The 17,652-nt window shown below is 36.7% G+C and overlaps 1 protein-coding gene and 1 pseudogene across 1 annotated transcript; one reads left to right on the top strand and one right to left on the bottom strand.

Annotated features, from left to right (window-relative positions):
• Positions 1-7,022: 7,022 nt before the first annotated feature.
• Positions 7,023-8,225, bottom strand: LOC113738823 (large ribosomal subunit protein eL8y-like; annotated as a pseudogene).
• Positions 8,226-10,956: 2,731 nt separating this feature from the next.
• Positions 10,957-16,076, top strand: LOC113739623 (uncharacterized). The gene is made up of 7 exons (XM_027266890.2): positions 10,957-11,789; positions 12,342-12,649; positions 12,819-13,499; positions 13,618-13,746; positions 13,869-14,072; positions 14,690-14,890; positions 15,596-16,076. Exons 1-7 carry the CDS (start codon positions 11,516-11,518, stop codon positions 15,716-15,718), a joined length of 1,920 nt encoding a protein of 639 aa, XP_027122691.1. The 5' UTR covers positions 10,957-11,515; the 3' UTR covers positions 15,719-16,076.
• Positions 16,077-17,652: the final 1,576 nt, after the last annotated feature.

Raw genomic sequence — 17,652 nt, forward strand, 5'->3', positions numbered from 1 at the left:
TTAGTCAGTTTTTTATGGATTCGATTGATTTTTATCAAAGCGATTTTATGCTACAAACCTCTTCAAAAAGAAAATCAATTCACGATTGAACCCGTTGATTCGATCCGAACCTATCAATACTAGTGCAATCAAGTCAAATTGAAATTAAGTAGGGCACTGCTCGAGATTAATTCGACTTTAAAAACTTGGACTCTAATTATGATAGTCCATGGAGGAAAGCCCACCATTTCTCAATGCAAAAGAGGTAAGCCCACAAAAAAGGGGCCTCTTTCTACTATGATAGACTTATACCAATATGTGATCATGTAAGACGGTCAGCAAAACCCAAGCGGAAAGCCCATACAAATAAACCATCGACACCTGTTTTAGCGGAGAAAGCACTCTTGGGGCTTTTAAGGCTTCAGCTTCAGCCCCATACTAATATTATCGTCTGCTTATCCTTCTTTCACGTCTTGATCCACCATTTTCAAAAGCCCTGTTAGCCTTCTCACATACTTTCACATACTCGGTCGCCTAGGATACGGTATATATTGAGCCAGCCATTGAGCGCTTCAAACCCTTCCTTTCTCCCTTACCAGGCTTGGTTTGGAATCTCTCTTTAAACCACAGAAAGAGTGAACTCTCTCGTAGAGTGATAGAACCAATTGAGTTGCAACTCCGGAATTAAGAGGTTTCAAATTCCGAGCTTCACATCTATAAATAAGTCAGTCTAAATATGTTAGATTCTTCTGTTTATAAGTGAAAAGTCTCCTATTCCACTTTTTTCAATCTTCTTTGTTTCCATATACCACTAACGGGAGTGTTTGGATACCAAAATTATTTCAAATAATATTTCGCTTGCATCACAAACACATTTCCCAACCTACATTTTTATATTCCCAGTCACCTTTTTATCTCAGACACATCATATCACAAAAAGTGCTACAGTAATTATTCCAAATAATACACTATCCAAACAAAGCAGAATCGTGCTTGATGAGTCAAGAACCTCAAATGTTGTACACAAATGTATATAGAGTACTCCATCATGTTTATGCAGACATAGTCAACTTTATGATTTCCCTCAGAACAATCGAGTGATTAAAAATGGGGGTTGATGGTCCAAATATGCAAAGCTCATTCAGCAATGAACATGACATGATGGGGTACAACTTACAGTTCTAAATAGTAGTAACTCTATTGGAGGAGTTAAGGGACAATTTAATTATGAAAACCAAGCTGATAAGCCTGCGACAGGCTTTAAAGTTACTAGTGTAATAATATGGCATGGCCGCTGGTCACAGCTAAATTTCATTCATCACAATCTATCTAGACGTGCAAATGGCCGTCAACACTTGACTTTATTCTTGGCGTGACTGCTGCTGGCTGGGCAGTATTTTTTTTCCTGCAATGTCCTGCGTCACTTTTTGAAGTGTTAAGTGTACTGTCCTTTTCACCAGTTGGTGGCTGCAGCCTGCAGGGAATTCTGTATCCAATAATAATATTATGTATACACAAAGCAAGTTGCAAGCAAATTTCAATAATGTTTTGAATTTTCTTTCTTCTGTATGGAAAAGGGATTTTAAAAAGTTTTTTATTTTTCTTTTAGGAACAAACTTGTATTTAATTTTTTTTAAAACTAAAATGGAAAAGAAACACAACAATTATGAGATTTAATCAGAGTAAGAACACGCACAGGCAGCGTGCAAAGCTCCATCACCCACAAGAGCAGATGAATTATTCAAATTCCATCTTTTCCTTTTAGATTCTTCAGTTCAGTTGGACGAAAAAATTGTTCATTTTTGACTAAGGAAGGAAAAAAAATGGAGCATTAAAGAAGAGTCAGTGGGCAGTGAAGCAAAAGATGCAATTATTACATTTATGGGAACCACGAACTTGGCCTTCAGCAAGAATTTTAACAGCTGAAATGACCGTATGGTCAATCCGATAATCAAAGCTAATGTGGAATCAAGTGAGTCATAATTTGTGTAGAATGCTGTAATTTTTTGTTTTAAACTCTATTGCTCCATCATTCGTTTACCAGTACTTTCTTTATCGCAATCAAGAAAAAAAAAACCCCCAAAAAAAGAGAGAGAGAGAACCCAAAAAAGAGAGAGGGAACTTTCCTTTTCCTCCTTGGTTGAAGTAAAGGCTGGTTTTTTTTTTTTTTTTTTTTTTTGTGGTATGGCACCTTTTTTTTCTCAGAGATACACGACTGGACTGGAGCATATATATTAGTACAAGAGCGATACGTAAAGCGATTTTTCTGCGGACATTCCAACTGCTGTAGGGGCAATCCCATCGAAGCGTCCCTTCAACGAGGACTGGAGGGCCCTGCGGCATCTGCCCTTTGAGAGCAAAAAGATGGTGTATGACACCATTTTCATGACTGTCCAATCTATGCCTTTATGTCAACAATTTTGTCATCTTAACTTTTCCTCATTTTAACCACCTGCCAAGGCCAGCTAGTCACCACCTCTAAGTCATTTAAAAAGGCTCAGTGGCGTGGGGGATAAGGGCTAATTATCACATTATTAAGTAGCTTTTTAAGGCTTAATGCTATCGTCTGATCCGACAGAGGTTCAGTTTTCATCGATTCTTCTAGATTCAGTTAGGTCTCCTCCTCAGATTAGAATAGTATATAGGATACTATAAATAAAAAGTGGTGATTGATAAAAAAAAAAAAAAAAAAAAAATTTCTCGTCTTCCTTTTATGAATACTATATAGAAACTCTTCGATTTCAATTGTGCGGCTACGGCCTGCCTAATTTAATTTTCATACTGCCTGTGTTCTGGGCCGTTAATCTGAACTTTTTTTTATTAATTTGTGGACAGTTAAGGAATAATTTTCAAATTCCTATCTCTCCATTTGGATTTGATTCTTGAACAAGTAATGCGGGCACCAAGTTGCACAACCATCAGTTTTATTGGTCTTAGATTAGATGATAGGACTGATGTCACTTCCAGACTAAGAGGGACCTTGATTTGAATATATGCTAATTTGACAGCCTAATCCTACCTTTCATGTCCACTTTTGAGGTAATGCTACCCTTTGTCTCAATGAAGAGAATCAACAAATTATTAACAGCCGCAAACCCAAAATCAGGAGATCAAAGCATTCCATGTCACTGCTGAGTTCCCAAAATATCACATACAGTGACAAAAGGAAAAGTAGAAGGAATTTTTTTTAGTTGGATATCTATTAGTGCACTTAAATTATACTCCGCACAATTTATCATTTGAACGCAAATACTCCTATTTATTGCATCCCTGCATTTAGACGCGTAACCAAACTAACTTCGCTCTTACATAAAATAAGCACAATTTTTTTGATCAAAATAATTTCACACACACACACACACATATATATATATATAGTTGCTGTAAAAATTTGAGGTTCGTGTTAAATTAAGCTGTGAACATGAAGTTCATTTATTCCAGAATTATCAAAAGGTCTTCATGTGGAAAAGAACTCCTCCTTGCAAATTGAACTTCGTGATTTGCCACTTCAAAATCACGAGACCGTTGCCCCGCCCTCCTCCCCCACCACCCAAGTAGTTGGTCTGTGAACAACTACCGGACATATTTAATAGTAGTTATTTCAAACTGACATAAAATTATTATTTCCGCTCCACAATAACTATGGCCTTGTTTGGATTGTGATTTTTTACCAACAAAAAAAAAAATTACATCTCCCATAAACATGTCATTTAATTATTTTTTTACGTCACATATTTTAAATAGTTACAGTATATTTACAAAAAAAAATTTAAAAAAAATAGAGAATCATTTGTTCACGTTAAATGACTTTTCCAGCAAGGCAAGGAGACGGGCCGTTCAACATTTGACACGTGGCAGATAAAGGATACAGGCTGGAAGCAGAGTGGGACCCGGTGTAGACGTGACCCATCCTGAAAATTTTTTTGATTTCTGGTCCCCCAGGCCCGACCACGGATCTTACAAAATCAGATCCCGCGGAATTTTCACGGGATGGAGCCCATACTCAGGTAACGGTCACGTTCTAATAATCCGTCGCGGGGCCCGGACCTCGGACGGCGCTACTTTGAATTTTCCAAAAATTTGCCGCCCACGTTGCCCAGTCATCCTTGCGTAGCAATTTTTTTGTTCCTTGACTGCCCCCGCCGCTAACATTCTTGAATTGAATTATTATGTTTCGGCACCTGGCAGCGCAGGCTTTGAGGCTGCTGGAGTCGCGCTTGGAGTTTGGAGCCTTGCCCACATTTTTCGAAGACTGTAAACGGCGTGGGACCTGGTCTAACTATCTTAGGCTTAGGTCCTATCATCAGTGATCTTGTTACATTCTCCGATCAAAGTTAGAAGAGGGATCAGGATCGGGGGCTTTACTCTCACAGTAGCACTGTGACAGCAGGTGCAAGTGAAGGTGAGGATGAATCGCTCAGTCGCAATAAGAAAAGGGGACTAAATCTCCCTTTGAACTATATCTACTAGTTTCTTATACAGCTTCTTTAAACTTTTTTTCATGTAAAATAGAATATATTAGATTATACAAATATTATCATTACCGTAAAAAAAAATGAAGTAAATGTGTGGATAAGACGTACTCCCTCCGTCCCACTTTGATAGTCCTGTTTCTTTTTTCACACAGTTTAAGAAAAAGTAGTTAATTTTGTTGGAAAAGTAAATTTAGATTACTATTTTACTAAAATACCCTCACATTAAATATGATACAACTTTATAGGAACTTGAATTGATAGTAAAAAAAGAATCAACTCTCATTAAATGTGGTAGATTTATAGTAACAAGTAACAACTACTTACATTAAATAAGGGTATTTTAGAAAATTAAAATATAACTACATTTTTCAATTGAAAAGTGGACTACAATTTGGGACAGATGAAAAAGGAATACAGGACTATCAAAGTGGGACGGATGGAGTATTCAAGTTAGATGGTGAAATATAGATGCACGATACAAATTTTAATATGTCAAAAAATGAAATTATACATACTTTTTCACCTTATTATACTAATGTATATATTTATTATATTGTTGCTTACATTAATTGTATTATTATCTATTCTGTACCATATTGTCGCTATTGGGTAATGACAGAATCCCTAATCTATTAAAAAAAAAAATCGATGAGTCTTTCCTTGGTGGATTTGCTACATCAGGATGCATATCCCAAAACAATAATCAATAATGAAGTAATGTCAAGGGCGATAGTATTTCAGTGTGATTGGATAGATGACTATTCGAAAAGAAAAAAAAAAAGACAACATTGCAGTATTTGTTAGGTTATTGTAGTCTAATGTACATTAATAATGTCATATACAAACCTTTTCAACTTTTATAACGTTCGTTGATAACCTTAATACGCGTATGCTTAACTACGTAGACGTAGACATTAGACCATGTCAATCCAAATGTAATATATCTCACTCCTCAAAATAACCGAATGTTTAGTCACATGCTTCTTCCTTTGTTTTTAAGAATGCAAACGAGTCGAATTGAATCAATTTATTTAAAAAATAAATAAAATAATAAATATTTTTTAATAAATAATAAAATATCAAAAAAATATATATAATGTCATCATTAAAATAAAAATAAAAAATAAATATATATAATCAAGTCAGTTCGTGAATTTACGAGCTGAATATTTTTCAACTTGAGGTGCTTGATTCATCCTAATTGTTTGGATTTTGTGAGCACTTGACTAGTACCACCTATTTCAACTTTTAAGGGGAAAGGCACACGCCACACCTAGGACCCTACTTACAAGTCCACGACTAGAATAATTATTTGGGATTTTTTAAAATAATATGATTAAAAAATGATTAGAACTATAACAAAGTAATCATAAGATTTATTTATAATACAAGGAGAAAAATTTTCCCAGATAATAATTTAATACTAGTATACGTTTGAATAGAAGGAAATTCACATGAGAAGGTGAAGTGCGAGAAAGCTAGGTGAGGGAGAAGGAAAATCTTTTTCCGAAACGGGTTTGATTATCGGAAAAAATTGAGAGAAACACAAGGTTAATAATAATTATCGACAATTATTAAAGTTTTTGTGTCTAATAATTATTTTCCTCAAAATCCTGCAAATTTCGCAGGGCACAAATGACTGGAAAGTGAGGAAAAGTGCAAAAAAATTGTTTAATATTCCTGTTAAACAAACACGCACCAAAAATAAAATCTTAATTTACCACACATTTCCCTGCAAAAATACCCAACTTCATTGGGCAACATAAGGAGAACAAAATTTTAAAAAAATGAAGTTGCAGGCGCCCTTTGGCCTTAACCACTTTGGGATGCACAAAAGGATACTCCAAGAAATGACGGGGGCAGCACTTTCAATATATCCAAGAGGCTTCCAATTCAAACAACAGCCAATTACCACTAATATGCGGTTTCTAATAAATTCAAAAAACCTGCAGTAGTACGTCCTTATTGATCTAATGACAGGAATCACTGATTATAACTCCCCATGGTTTAATTGGGCCTCCCTTATATAGATAGATTACAGGATAAATAGAAATAAGTTTAGTGTAAAAATTGTTGGTTTAAAAAAAAAACAAAAAAAAAGAGGCTGCCAGTTAATGCCTAAGGGCCACTTGTGCATACAAAATCAACTCCTCTCTCATTAATCCCGATTACTTCAATTAATTAATCATCCTACTGACTTACTACTAATTCATATTCACTTAATTTGCACTATCCCCCGTTAGATTTGTCTTAATTATAATGAACTCCTGCCTAGTTTCTTTCGCATTTCATTATTAGACTCTCAAAATGGTAATTCCAGAATTAACTACATATAGAATTTCAATCACAATTCTAAATATCATGCTGACGGAATGTCACTAAATCTATATTACAAAAAGGTCAATGATTAGTAGTATATAAGCTATTGTGAAATTTCGCATCAAAATTGACAAACATGCATTGATATGTGTAAGTGAATATGCAAATTGACCTTATTTATGATACTTGCCTAATGGAGGGAGTGTTAAGATAATAAATCAAATTGAATTAGCCAGGTGAGAAGATATATGCCTTAAAATTTCACTTTCAAGTACCAAGAGACACGAAGTCTCTTAGAACTTGAGAGTTTTGAATACGTTTATATAAAACTAGCTTTTTAACAATTTTTACTGCAGGAATCTCAAAAAATTTATCAAAGTTTTTAATCTACACACTTCAAAATAATACATAGAAAACTTTCCATTCAACTTTTCTTCCTTTTACTCCCTCACCCAACCCACCACGTCCTCCGTCGCCGGCCACCACCACTTCCGGCGCTGGTCACTATTCCGGCCACCAGTGCCGGCTTTCCTTTTTTTCTCTCTCCCTCTCCCTCAACCCCGCTCCTCCTCTCCTCTCCCCCTTTGATCGATCTGTTGGTGCTCCCCTCTTTTTTCTTTTTTCTTTTTCCTTTCTCCCTCCTCCCTCCCCTCTGCCTCCCCGTCAACTTTCTGAACAATTGCAGTTTTCTTATGAAAAATTGCTCTCAATCGCGATTTTCCCTTCACAATACAATAGGGAATTTCCATCTTTCTGCACAAAGCGGGAAGCCAAACAACCAAACTCAATTGGCTTTACATCGTGAGCAGTAACCACCAATTGTGCCTTGTTTTGCTCAACAAGGTTTCACACATGCTTTAGACCGTATTTGACAACAATTGGCTTCTTAGCATCAGAAGCTTTCCCTTCAGCCTCAGTTTGAGCTCTCTTGCGAAGACGCTCTTTTTTGGCTACCTTGTTCTCATGTCTGTACTTAAGAAGCATCTTGAACAAATTTGTTGCAAGATTTTTGTCAAGAGTTTTGGAGAATTGGTTGGGTCAATCGCTACATGAGGATCCTCTTCTTCCTCTGGATCTGGACATTGAAAGGCCCTTTGACAAACCTGGTGAGATCCTTCTTCGGTGGGAAGGCTCCTCCAATTCCGAACTGCTTCGGATGCTTCTCGAACAGAGGATTCACCACCTTCTCGGTTTTCATCCTCGCACTGCAGCTGGAACCCTCGCATCTCTCTATGGAGCCATTTTGAACTGCAAGAGAAGTTTGGAGAACGACGGGGTCCCTGCGATCTGGTCGCGCTAGGGGAGGGGGAAGGTGGCGGGAGAGGGAAGGAGAGGGGGAGAGAAAAATCTAAAAAAAAATCATGGCTACAACAACTCTGGCAGAGGTGCAGAGGTCCCAGGGGAGGGAGGAAAGGGCAGAGGTGTTGGGGGAGGGGGGAGGGAGAAGAAGAAGAAGAGAGGAAAGGAAAAAAAAAAAAAAAAAAAGAAGAAGGTTTTTCAACTTAAAAATTTTTCAACCTAAAAATTTTTCTTAAAACTTCTACAGTAATTTACAGTAAAGTTTTAGACAAACATCAAAAAACTCACCTTCCAAATGGAGCCTTAGTCCACTTGCATCCAGATTAATCTTACGAGCCAAACAGCAAACAAATTCATAGAAACTCACATTTTATTTTCATCTCAAGGTATATAAGTAATTATTGATTGTTTATTTCCATTTCAAGATATATCTATAATTTTCTGTGAAAGATCTCCAACTAAGACACGAAATATTTTGTTTGGCATAAGTCTAAAAGTGTAATACGTTCACAAAAAGGAAAAAGATAAAATGTCTAATCACACACTTCTAGAAATTACTTTTTAAACCTTCCTTTAAACCTTGTGGAGTTGAGGGATGCATGATGCAACTTGAAGTTCCATTTTGTTTGCTCCACTCCCCCATAATCTGACTAGCCTCGATACTAGGCTTGTCAACGGTCCGGATATGGATTTAATTCCGTTATCCAGACTCGGAACCGGATCTATTTTATCAAATAAAAAAAGGGTCGGATTACGAAATATAGTATTTCGATCCGTATCCGACTCGGATCCGGATATAAATAGATTAATAAATTAAAAAATATATATCAATATAATTTGATTATGGTGATATATTTGAATAAGGTCAATTTGATTTCTTTTCTTATATTTTTTTGTATTAGTTAGAAATTAGTTTACAAATATTTTTTTCTCATTTTTGTTAGAAATTATAAGCTTTGTTAATTTTTTTCGGGTTGACCCGATCCGGATCCGAGACCCATCGAATCCAAATCCAAAACATAAACTAGAAGATCCATCGAATAAACAAGTCGGATCCGGATCTGATATAGTATGCCGAGTTCGCGTCCAAAATAATAAATTCCGACCCGGATTCAACCCGTTGACAGGTCTATTCAGTATTTTTTTTTTGTCGAAACGTTAGATTTATATATCATTACAAAAGCTTTATAGTACTTGAACAAGGGTCCAAACAAAAGAGACAACTGTCCCATGATGATCCATGATGCGTTAGCATCTAAGATAGGAATTTACCCATTCTTCATCTAACCAAATGTTAAAAGCATGCAAGCTCAGTTTAATACTACCTAATTTCCCTGTATTAGCTAAAGAAAAAGAGCACAGATGAAACAGGCTATGAATAGACTGAATATCCTTTATTAGTGTTGTCAACCGCTAGTTGCTGTGTCTTGAGTCCATAATGTATCCCTTAAGTTTGTTGTTGTCCAGCTCTACTTCTATGTTTCTCCAGCCTTGGTTGGCAGCTTTCAGTAGAGCTAGTTTAACAGCTTCCGCTTAATCTTGTAGTGGATCTCCTGACATTCTTTCTTTAAGTGCCCAAGCTGCTTGTAGTTGGCCTAAGTTGTCTGTAGCAGTGATTCCAATTCCCACAATGAATTGACTTTTGTCTAGTTGGGTATGAATCTTTAGCAGCATTCTCGTGCGTCCAACCTATTGATTTTGTTCAACCCATTGTTGTTCTTCTGTTTCCTGAGTGATCCTTCTCGCATCCTTCCCTCTGTTAGCCTCCTCAAATTCCATCCACTCCATTGAAGCCTTTTCAATTATCTTGTGAGGTTCTTTTTCCTTTTGATTGAACTCTCTATCGTTCCTGTATTTTCATATTTGCCAGAGAATGTTGACAGTGAGATTTATATGCTATTCGCTTTCTCTGATCATCTGAGCCTTTATCACAGCAGACCACCTCTTTTGAAAATTATCTGTTAGATGCACTAAGTCATCTAGCGGCGGCAATCGGGTCGAGTTCGCGTTGGCGGGGTTGGGTTGAGACCTAAATATAACAAAAAATCCTTTGATTTGAACCTGACCCGCCAATCCGAAACGGGTCAGGATACCTGACAGGGACCTTAAAATTTTGGGTTGGCGGGGTCGACCCGAAATGGTCCGAAACTTAATTTTAATTTATTAATTTATCACTGTAATTTCTAATAAAATCTTACAAAATTAATTACATCATAAAGTAATAAAAATTTAAATAAATAATTTCAAATCAAATCTAAAATAAATTAAACACCGTAAAAGTGTTTTGTCCAAAATCAAATATAAAATAAATTAAAACAGCATAAAAGTAAAAGATAATATAATATATTATTTGTCCAAATATAATAATTTTAACTTCACACAAGTTAAATAAATTCATTTAGGACTAAATAATTAATGTCTTTGAAAAAAAAGAATGATTTAGTTTAGTTAGATAAAATAATTTTTATGTTTATTAAATTATTTTTAATTCGTAAACAGGTCATATCGGGTCGCCACGGGTTGACCCGAAATCGATCTGTTTTATTTTCGAGTTCATCGGGTTCGACTCGATTCTGACCCGAACCCTGAAATCTCAACCAAAATCCATTAATTTCGTGTTAGGTTCGTATCGTATTTTCGGATCGTGTTAGAAATTGCCACCTGTAAAGCCATCCCACTGAACTGGTGCCATGTGGTATAGGAGATGTGGTATAGAAAAAAAGTACATCGAAGGAATAAAGTGGTGTATGTAGTAATTTTAGAGGTCATGTGAGATGTTTTGTAATTTCAACAATCTTAAGGGACCTTAGTGTAGTTAATCCCATGATCAGGAGAACGGGGGGAAATATGATAGAATTAACAACGATGAAAACAAAGCAGCCTCAGTTCAAAAATACGTAACAGAAATCAGAGGGGTCCCCACTTGCCATCCTGCATCTCTCCTCGGCTCCTTCTTCTTCGACAACATCTCCCACACACACACACTCACGCACTGAACCGTGAAATTAAAAAAATAAAAAACTTAATCCCTATCTGTGTTTGAATCAATCAACCTGATAGGAAATTACTTTACAGAGAGGAGCCACATTATTGACTAAAAAATTAAGTTTGATTGCCAAATTTTAATCTTCCAAACCAAAATTAAGGAAACCATTCATTCCTTGAGAAAAGCCTGAAAGCCCAAAGGACGACGTCGTTGTCTCTTATCTCCACGGGCAGTCTAACTTTTCGCCGCCGTGAGATGGCATTTTCTCCGCCGTCTCCAGTCGCGGCTTTCTTAGTTACAACAACGCTTAGAGTTTCTCAACGCCACTTCCGATCTCTGTCCTCATCTCGCCGCAGGGCAGTTTCGTTAGATTGAGGAAGAAACTAAGGAAAATTTGCATTTGTACTATTATTTTGGATATTGGAGAATTATTGGTACTTTTTGGTCGGAGGGGAGGATGGGGTGGTCGTCAGGGGGTAAAGGTGGGATGGAGAAAGTGCGGAGGGTGCTTAGGACGGCGTATTTCATGGTGCTGATGATGGCGTCGCTGGTGGTGCAATCGGCGGCGGTGCTGGTGGCTATAGCGGACGTGCTGGTACCCTGTTTTTTGATTCAGAGCTTCACCTGTGTAACGTGTTACAGTTTTAGAGAGCATTTGCGGAGATACGGTTTCAGGAGTTCATTAATGGATATTCCTTTGGTCTCCATCATCAGATCTCTCATCATCATCTGTAATTCCCGGTCCCAATTCTCTCTCTCTTTCTCCCTCCCCCCTCCGAGTTTTTTTCCGTTTAATTTGTCAGTTAATTGATTTATTGATTGCATTTTTTATTTGTGTTCCAGTTTATATATCTGCTTTTTTATAGTTGTAAAGAAATCTGCGTCTGGTTTTCTTTTTCCTTCTAAAACAGCTTTGTAATCGAATTAGTAGGCTTATTTAGTTAAATGATAGTTTCACTGAAGCATATAATGCATACTGATAACCGGAAGTTCATTAGTTGGAATATTGAGTAGCATTAAAAAAAAAGATAGAATTTTGAAAAAATTGTGTTAGAAGTTTCTTCTGTGAAATAATAAAAGTTACTGGAGTCAACCTGATCGTGCGATAATTTGTGTTAATAGAGTTTTTAATAGTATATGGGAATGTGTATTTATTCAACTGCACATTTGATTTTGAAGTCTTCCGCTGCTCTGCTCAATTGCGAGTTGATGCTCGTGTGCTTCATACGTTTGCAGGTTCCAGAAATGGTTTTAATTCTGTGGTTTTGTTTCTATTGAAACAGGTGTTTATTCAATGTGTGATGGGCCTGCTCTTTCACATGGACCGTATCTTGGAACTGTCACATTATGTTCTGTTGCTTCAGTTCTTCTTTTATCTGTAAAGGCTTGTATTTTTACTGTCAATTCGCAACTTGAGGCTGAAGCATCATCTTCTCTAACAAGGCAGAAGCTCCATTTAAAGAAGTCATGGGGTATGCCTGTGTTGTTTCTCTCATCTGTGGTGTTTGCTCTTGGCCATACTGTTATTGCCTATAGAACTAGTTGCAGAGCAAGGAGGAAACTCTTGTTTCACCGGGTTGATGCAGAAGCTGTAAGTCATGAAATTGTTGCATATTTAGTCCCCATAGATTTTTCTGGTCATGTTCCTTTCAGTAATATACTTTGACACATATCTGAACCATCACAGTAGCTGTTGATTATTGAACTGGAAATGTAGGATTTTAGCATGGTCTAAAGCTGATCATTTACTTGCTTGACAGGTTCTTTCTTGCAAAATTGTTTTCTCTGGTTATCAGAAAGTTCCACGATCACCCACTCCATCTGCCGGCAGAACACTACGAAGTGGCAGTGAAATGAAGCGAAAACCTGGATTATTAGCTCGCGATCAAGGCGATGTTCCAGTTAGATTACTTGCTGATATTGACAGCTTGTTCATGTCTTGCCAAGGGCTTATCCTTCATTACAAGCTTAGCACGCCTGGTTCACCTGCTCGTTCCTTGTCTTCTACCAGTTTTCTTGGCAAACAACCATTCAAAGTTTTACCCAAAGATCAGTATCATCTTCGCAGGAGCTTCAGTAATCAATTCAGTACCTCCTCACTCTCCACTCCTCTCTTAGATGGGTCTCCTACCTCCCCAGTTTTGTCTGAAGACATGCCTATCCTCAGCCTTGATGACACTGTTGATGATGATGAGGGCAGTAAATTGGGATCTCCAGTCTTAGAACAAGATTTGGAAGCATATGGACAGTTTGGGATTGTTTTAATACATGGTTTTGGTGGTGGTGTTTTTTCTTGGAGAAATGTGATGGATGTAATGGCTCGGCAACTTGGTTGTCCAGTCACTGCTTTTGACAGACCTGGTTGGGGATTAACATCAAGGCCACGGTGCAAGGATTGGGAAGAAAATCAGTTGCCTAATCCATACAAGCTTGATACTCAGGTAATTCCTTTGCTCTTTGTAAAGAAAGAGAACAAAAAGAATAGTGCAAGTTTGTTTCTGGTTCTTTAAGTTTGCATCTTATTGCTGTAGTTGAGCTTTTAGGCTTTCGTCTTTTCAGGTTGACTTGCTGCTTTCTTTTTGTGCGGAGATGAGGTTTGCTTCAGTTGTACTTGTTGGTCATGATGATGGAGGGCTACTTGCACTGAAGGCTGCGGAAAGAATCCAGTCGCCAGACAATCCCACTAGTGTTAGTCAGCATCTGAATCATAATGTCACTCTTTTTTTTTTTTAAAATAACTCTTATTTCTGGCAATTTTATCTGTTTTTTCATCAGTATTTATTGTAGTTAACAGGAACTTCATCATGCAGGTTGAAATCAAAGGTGTTGTACTACTTAGTGTAAGCTTGTCTAAAGAGTTGGTCCCTGGCTTTGCTAGAATATTACTTAGGACTTCCCTTGGGAAAAAGCATTTGGTTCGTCCTCTACTGCGAACTGAAATCACTCAAGTAGTAAATCGGCGAGCATGGTATGATGCTACCAAGCTAACAACTGAAGTCTTGAGCCTATACAAGGTACTTCTGTTCATTTCTCATCATTGATTCTCAATGTTGGTATTGCGATAAAAATTGTTAGTTATTGATGCATATCTTGTAAACAGAACATTGTAGTTAAATGTTTATGATTCTTAACTTCAATGTATATGCAGTTTTAAAACTGGCATTTATTATTAGGATCTAACATTCTCAAATTTCTCTTCTATTTATTGGTAGATTTATTTTATTTTATTTTTTTCATAATGAAGATATGCCATGTTGTGAATATCTTGTTTAGCTTTACAATGTCTGCTGCTTTGGATTTGTGCATTCCCCGTACTCACACATAAGATAGTTGTCACAGTCATCTGTTGGGTTAAGCAGTTTTTCATTGCCAACTGGGAATTGTCATCTAATTTTGTACGTAATCTTCAAGTTGATTAAGTTTTATTTGATTTGTTTACTTTTACACATCTGAGGAGGCATGAGATGATCATTGATGAATTCCATTCTTAACAATGTCCTGAAAGTGGAGCATTTCCATTGCTTTGGCTTTTTAGTCTCCCCAAGTTTCACTATGGCCTTGAGACATTTGGGCTGATAATTACGCTTAAATTAATGATCTATTTTAATGTGCACTTTTTTGGTTGAATCAGGCCCCATTATGCGTAGAAGGTTGGGATGAAGCTCTTCATGAGATAGGAAAGTTATCTTTTGAAACAGTCCTATCGCCACAACATGCAGAATCTCTGCTTAAATCTGTTGAACAACTGCCAGTTTTGGTTATTGCGGGAGCCGAAGATGCCCTTGTGCCTCTAAAATCTGTTCAGGCTATGGCTTCAAGATTTGTGAATTCTGTAAGTTCCTTTCTGCTTTTCCTTTTTCCCTCATTTCTTCGTAGGTTGCTTTAGCTGTATTCTTTTGAGCTATAGCCTTGGATTTCACCAAGATGACATTCTTGATGTCAGTATTGTTGGACAACAATAGATTACTAGATACCAGGGTGGTTAAACAAAAACTTGCCATGGGGACTATATGGGCGAAAACAATACTGGATGAAGAAGTTAAACTTGATGTCTGGTGAATAATCCATAATCTAGCAGAAACTCTATTCTGGTGGAGAAGGCTTATGTTAGCTTTGGTCTACTGTGGTTTACTCGAGCATTTATCATGTGAACTAATGCAATTTCTGGTTAAACTAGAAACTTGCCCTTGGACAATAAGGGTGAAAATAACTAAGAATGAAGAAGTCGGTATGCAATACAACACAATCTCTGGGAACTGGTAATGGTACAAGATGATTATTGTGGCAGAGCCGCTACTCTGAGGGATAAGGCTTTTATTAGGTTCGGTCTGCTAAATTAGTATAGGAGTGGTATACTTCAGCCTTTACCAACTTCTAGTGGGAATTACATTGGAACTATAATAGTTCTATGTAAACTCTCGCTAGTTTTTAAGTACATCTGTACAGCAAGGTGACCAGTGTTGAAAGTTTTGGAAAATGGGAAATTTTCAGCTTAAGTTGACTAATGTAATTGTACGTGATTTTTGTTATTATGCAGAGACTGGTTGCAATATCTGGTTGTGGCCATCTTCCACATGAGGAGTGTCCCAAGGCATTACTAGCAGCTATATCACCCTTCATAAGCAGGCTTATATTAAATCCGGATTTGCAGAGTCAATAGAGTGCTTTGATTATTCTTTTGACGTGCAAATAGCTAGTGTTTTTTTGGCTTCCTCTTTTTCCTTTCTCCTCTTAAAATTTTTTCTCTTTCGTCCGCCTCTTATCTTAGGTTATGTTTCTGCTTCAAAGGAAGAGTATAAGCGCATCTCTCCTTTTGGGCAATTTTTTATATTAGTTTGGCGCTACCCTGATTCTTTTGGTTTCGGATCTTTCTCAAACATGTATACTCTCTCTTCGTCTCGACCTTTTTCTCATTGGTAAGGGCTTATTATCCTTGTGTAAGCTTGTTGAACAGTGAAGTAAGGAATCTTTGTACATGTCTTTAGATGAAATTTAATGCAATTTAGTTTTGTTAGAAAGACTTGAATGCAATTTAGTCTTCAGAAACTTCTTTCTCCCTCCCCCGCGTAGCTTTTATGTTTTGGGCAAGGTGATGAACAAGTGAGGTCTTGTAATTTTTTTTATTTTAGAAAAATTTAGACTCTTACTCTTTATATTAGTGATATTCTTATCTCCCTCTTCTCTCTCTCTCTCTCTCTCAGCGATGCCTATCTTTGTATTATGAGTGTAGACTCTGACTCGATACCTAACGTCACCAATAACTTATATTTTTTCACAAATATTCTAAAATACCCTTGAGAACAAGACAAAACAAAACAATGTTTTAATCTTTAACTTATTGTTCGTGGCAGACTCATTGAAGCAAACAAAGTCTAACGAATTCAACTCATCACAAAATTCATTACTTACTTATTCTTGTCTAATACAATTCACTACCATCACTACCAATACTAAACCAAAAAATGTGCTCATGTCCATAAGAACATAATTCATCATTGCTCTAGCATCCTAGAAATAGAGACAAAATTCTATTTTCATAGTAAAATTACAATCAATAGATAAATAAAAGAGAGAATCAATTAGTTTTTTAATTGCTAAATTTTTTTGCCTAACAAACATAATAGTCACTTCTTAATCTTCCAACTCTCAATTTCATTTTTTTTACCTATATCGTTGTCACCTTTTTGATCTTCCCCTAGTTTGACAATAAAATCCACTGTCTGCACCTTGTTAATTTGGTAACTTGAATTGGCTAACATTTGTAAAGAGTAAAACTTTTTTTTTATTTAAATAAAGGGTCTATAATTTTTATAGTAAAAAAGAGACAGAAAGACAAAAAAGTACAGATAAATTTTGAAAATGATAAAAAATTGATAGTGGTGTGATTGATAACAATGGAGTGCAGTATTTGGTGAAAGGAAAAAACAGTTATAGAAGAAAAGAGAGAAGAGTATGAAAGAGAAATGGAGAGAGAGAGAGGAAGAGATGAAACTTAGAAAATTGATGAAGATTGCTTTTTGAAATTCGAAAATGGTAAGTAGAATAATAAGAAGTATTTTTTGATTTTAAATATCCCTTTATGAATTAACTATTAGGTAGAGGACATTTTAATCATTTAATTGAACTAAAGGAGGTCTGTAATTATTGAAACCTCGGAGGAGCTGAGTGAAATTATCAGAGGAGTTTTCTGCAATTATCCCTAATTTCATTGTCCCTAGAGATATTTTGCTTGTCATTGATGCTTTTGTCCCTAGACTAGATGCTAAAACTTTCAAGCATCCGACAACTCTACGCCCTAACGCTTTGTTCTTCTCCCATTTAGAGGGAGGGTAGAGCAGGAAGGGGGTTTGTTGGAGATTGGGGATTTGTTGGAGATTGGGGATTGAAGCGTACGGGTTGTTAACAGGTGGAGAAAAAGGGATCGACACATAACAATTTGAAGACGCTCCATATTGGTTTCATCAAGTACAAGTCCCTCAATTTCATTAGCCGGACAGCAGAGATCAAAGCCAAAACCAGCACCTGTGCTACAAGCTTGCTAGCAGGCATCAGAAACAGAAGTGCTACAAACGGATTAACTAGTGAACCAGGACA

The sequence above is a fragment of the Coffea arabica genome, chromosome 4c (assembly GCF_036785885.1).
Source record: "Coffea arabica cultivar ET-39 chromosome 4c, Coffea Arabica ET-39 HiFi, whole genome shotgun sequence".
NCBI classification, from domain to species: Eukaryota; Viridiplantae; Streptophyta; class Magnoliopsida; order Gentianales; family Rubiaceae; genus Coffea; species Coffea arabica.

Coding starts and splice junctions, on each gene's coding strand:
- LOC113739623 (XM_027266890.2), top strand. CDS start 11,516: ATGGGGTGGTCGTCAGGGGGTAAAGGTGGGATGGAGAAAGTGCGGAGG. Junction 11,790..12,341: donor CAGATCTCTCATCATCATCT/GTAATTCCCGGT, acceptor CTATTGAAACAG/GTGTTTATTCAATGTGTGAT. Junction 13,500..13,617: donor CATACAAGCTTGATACTCAG/GTAATTCCTTTG, acceptor TCGTCTTTTCAG/GTTGACTTGCTGCTTTCTTT.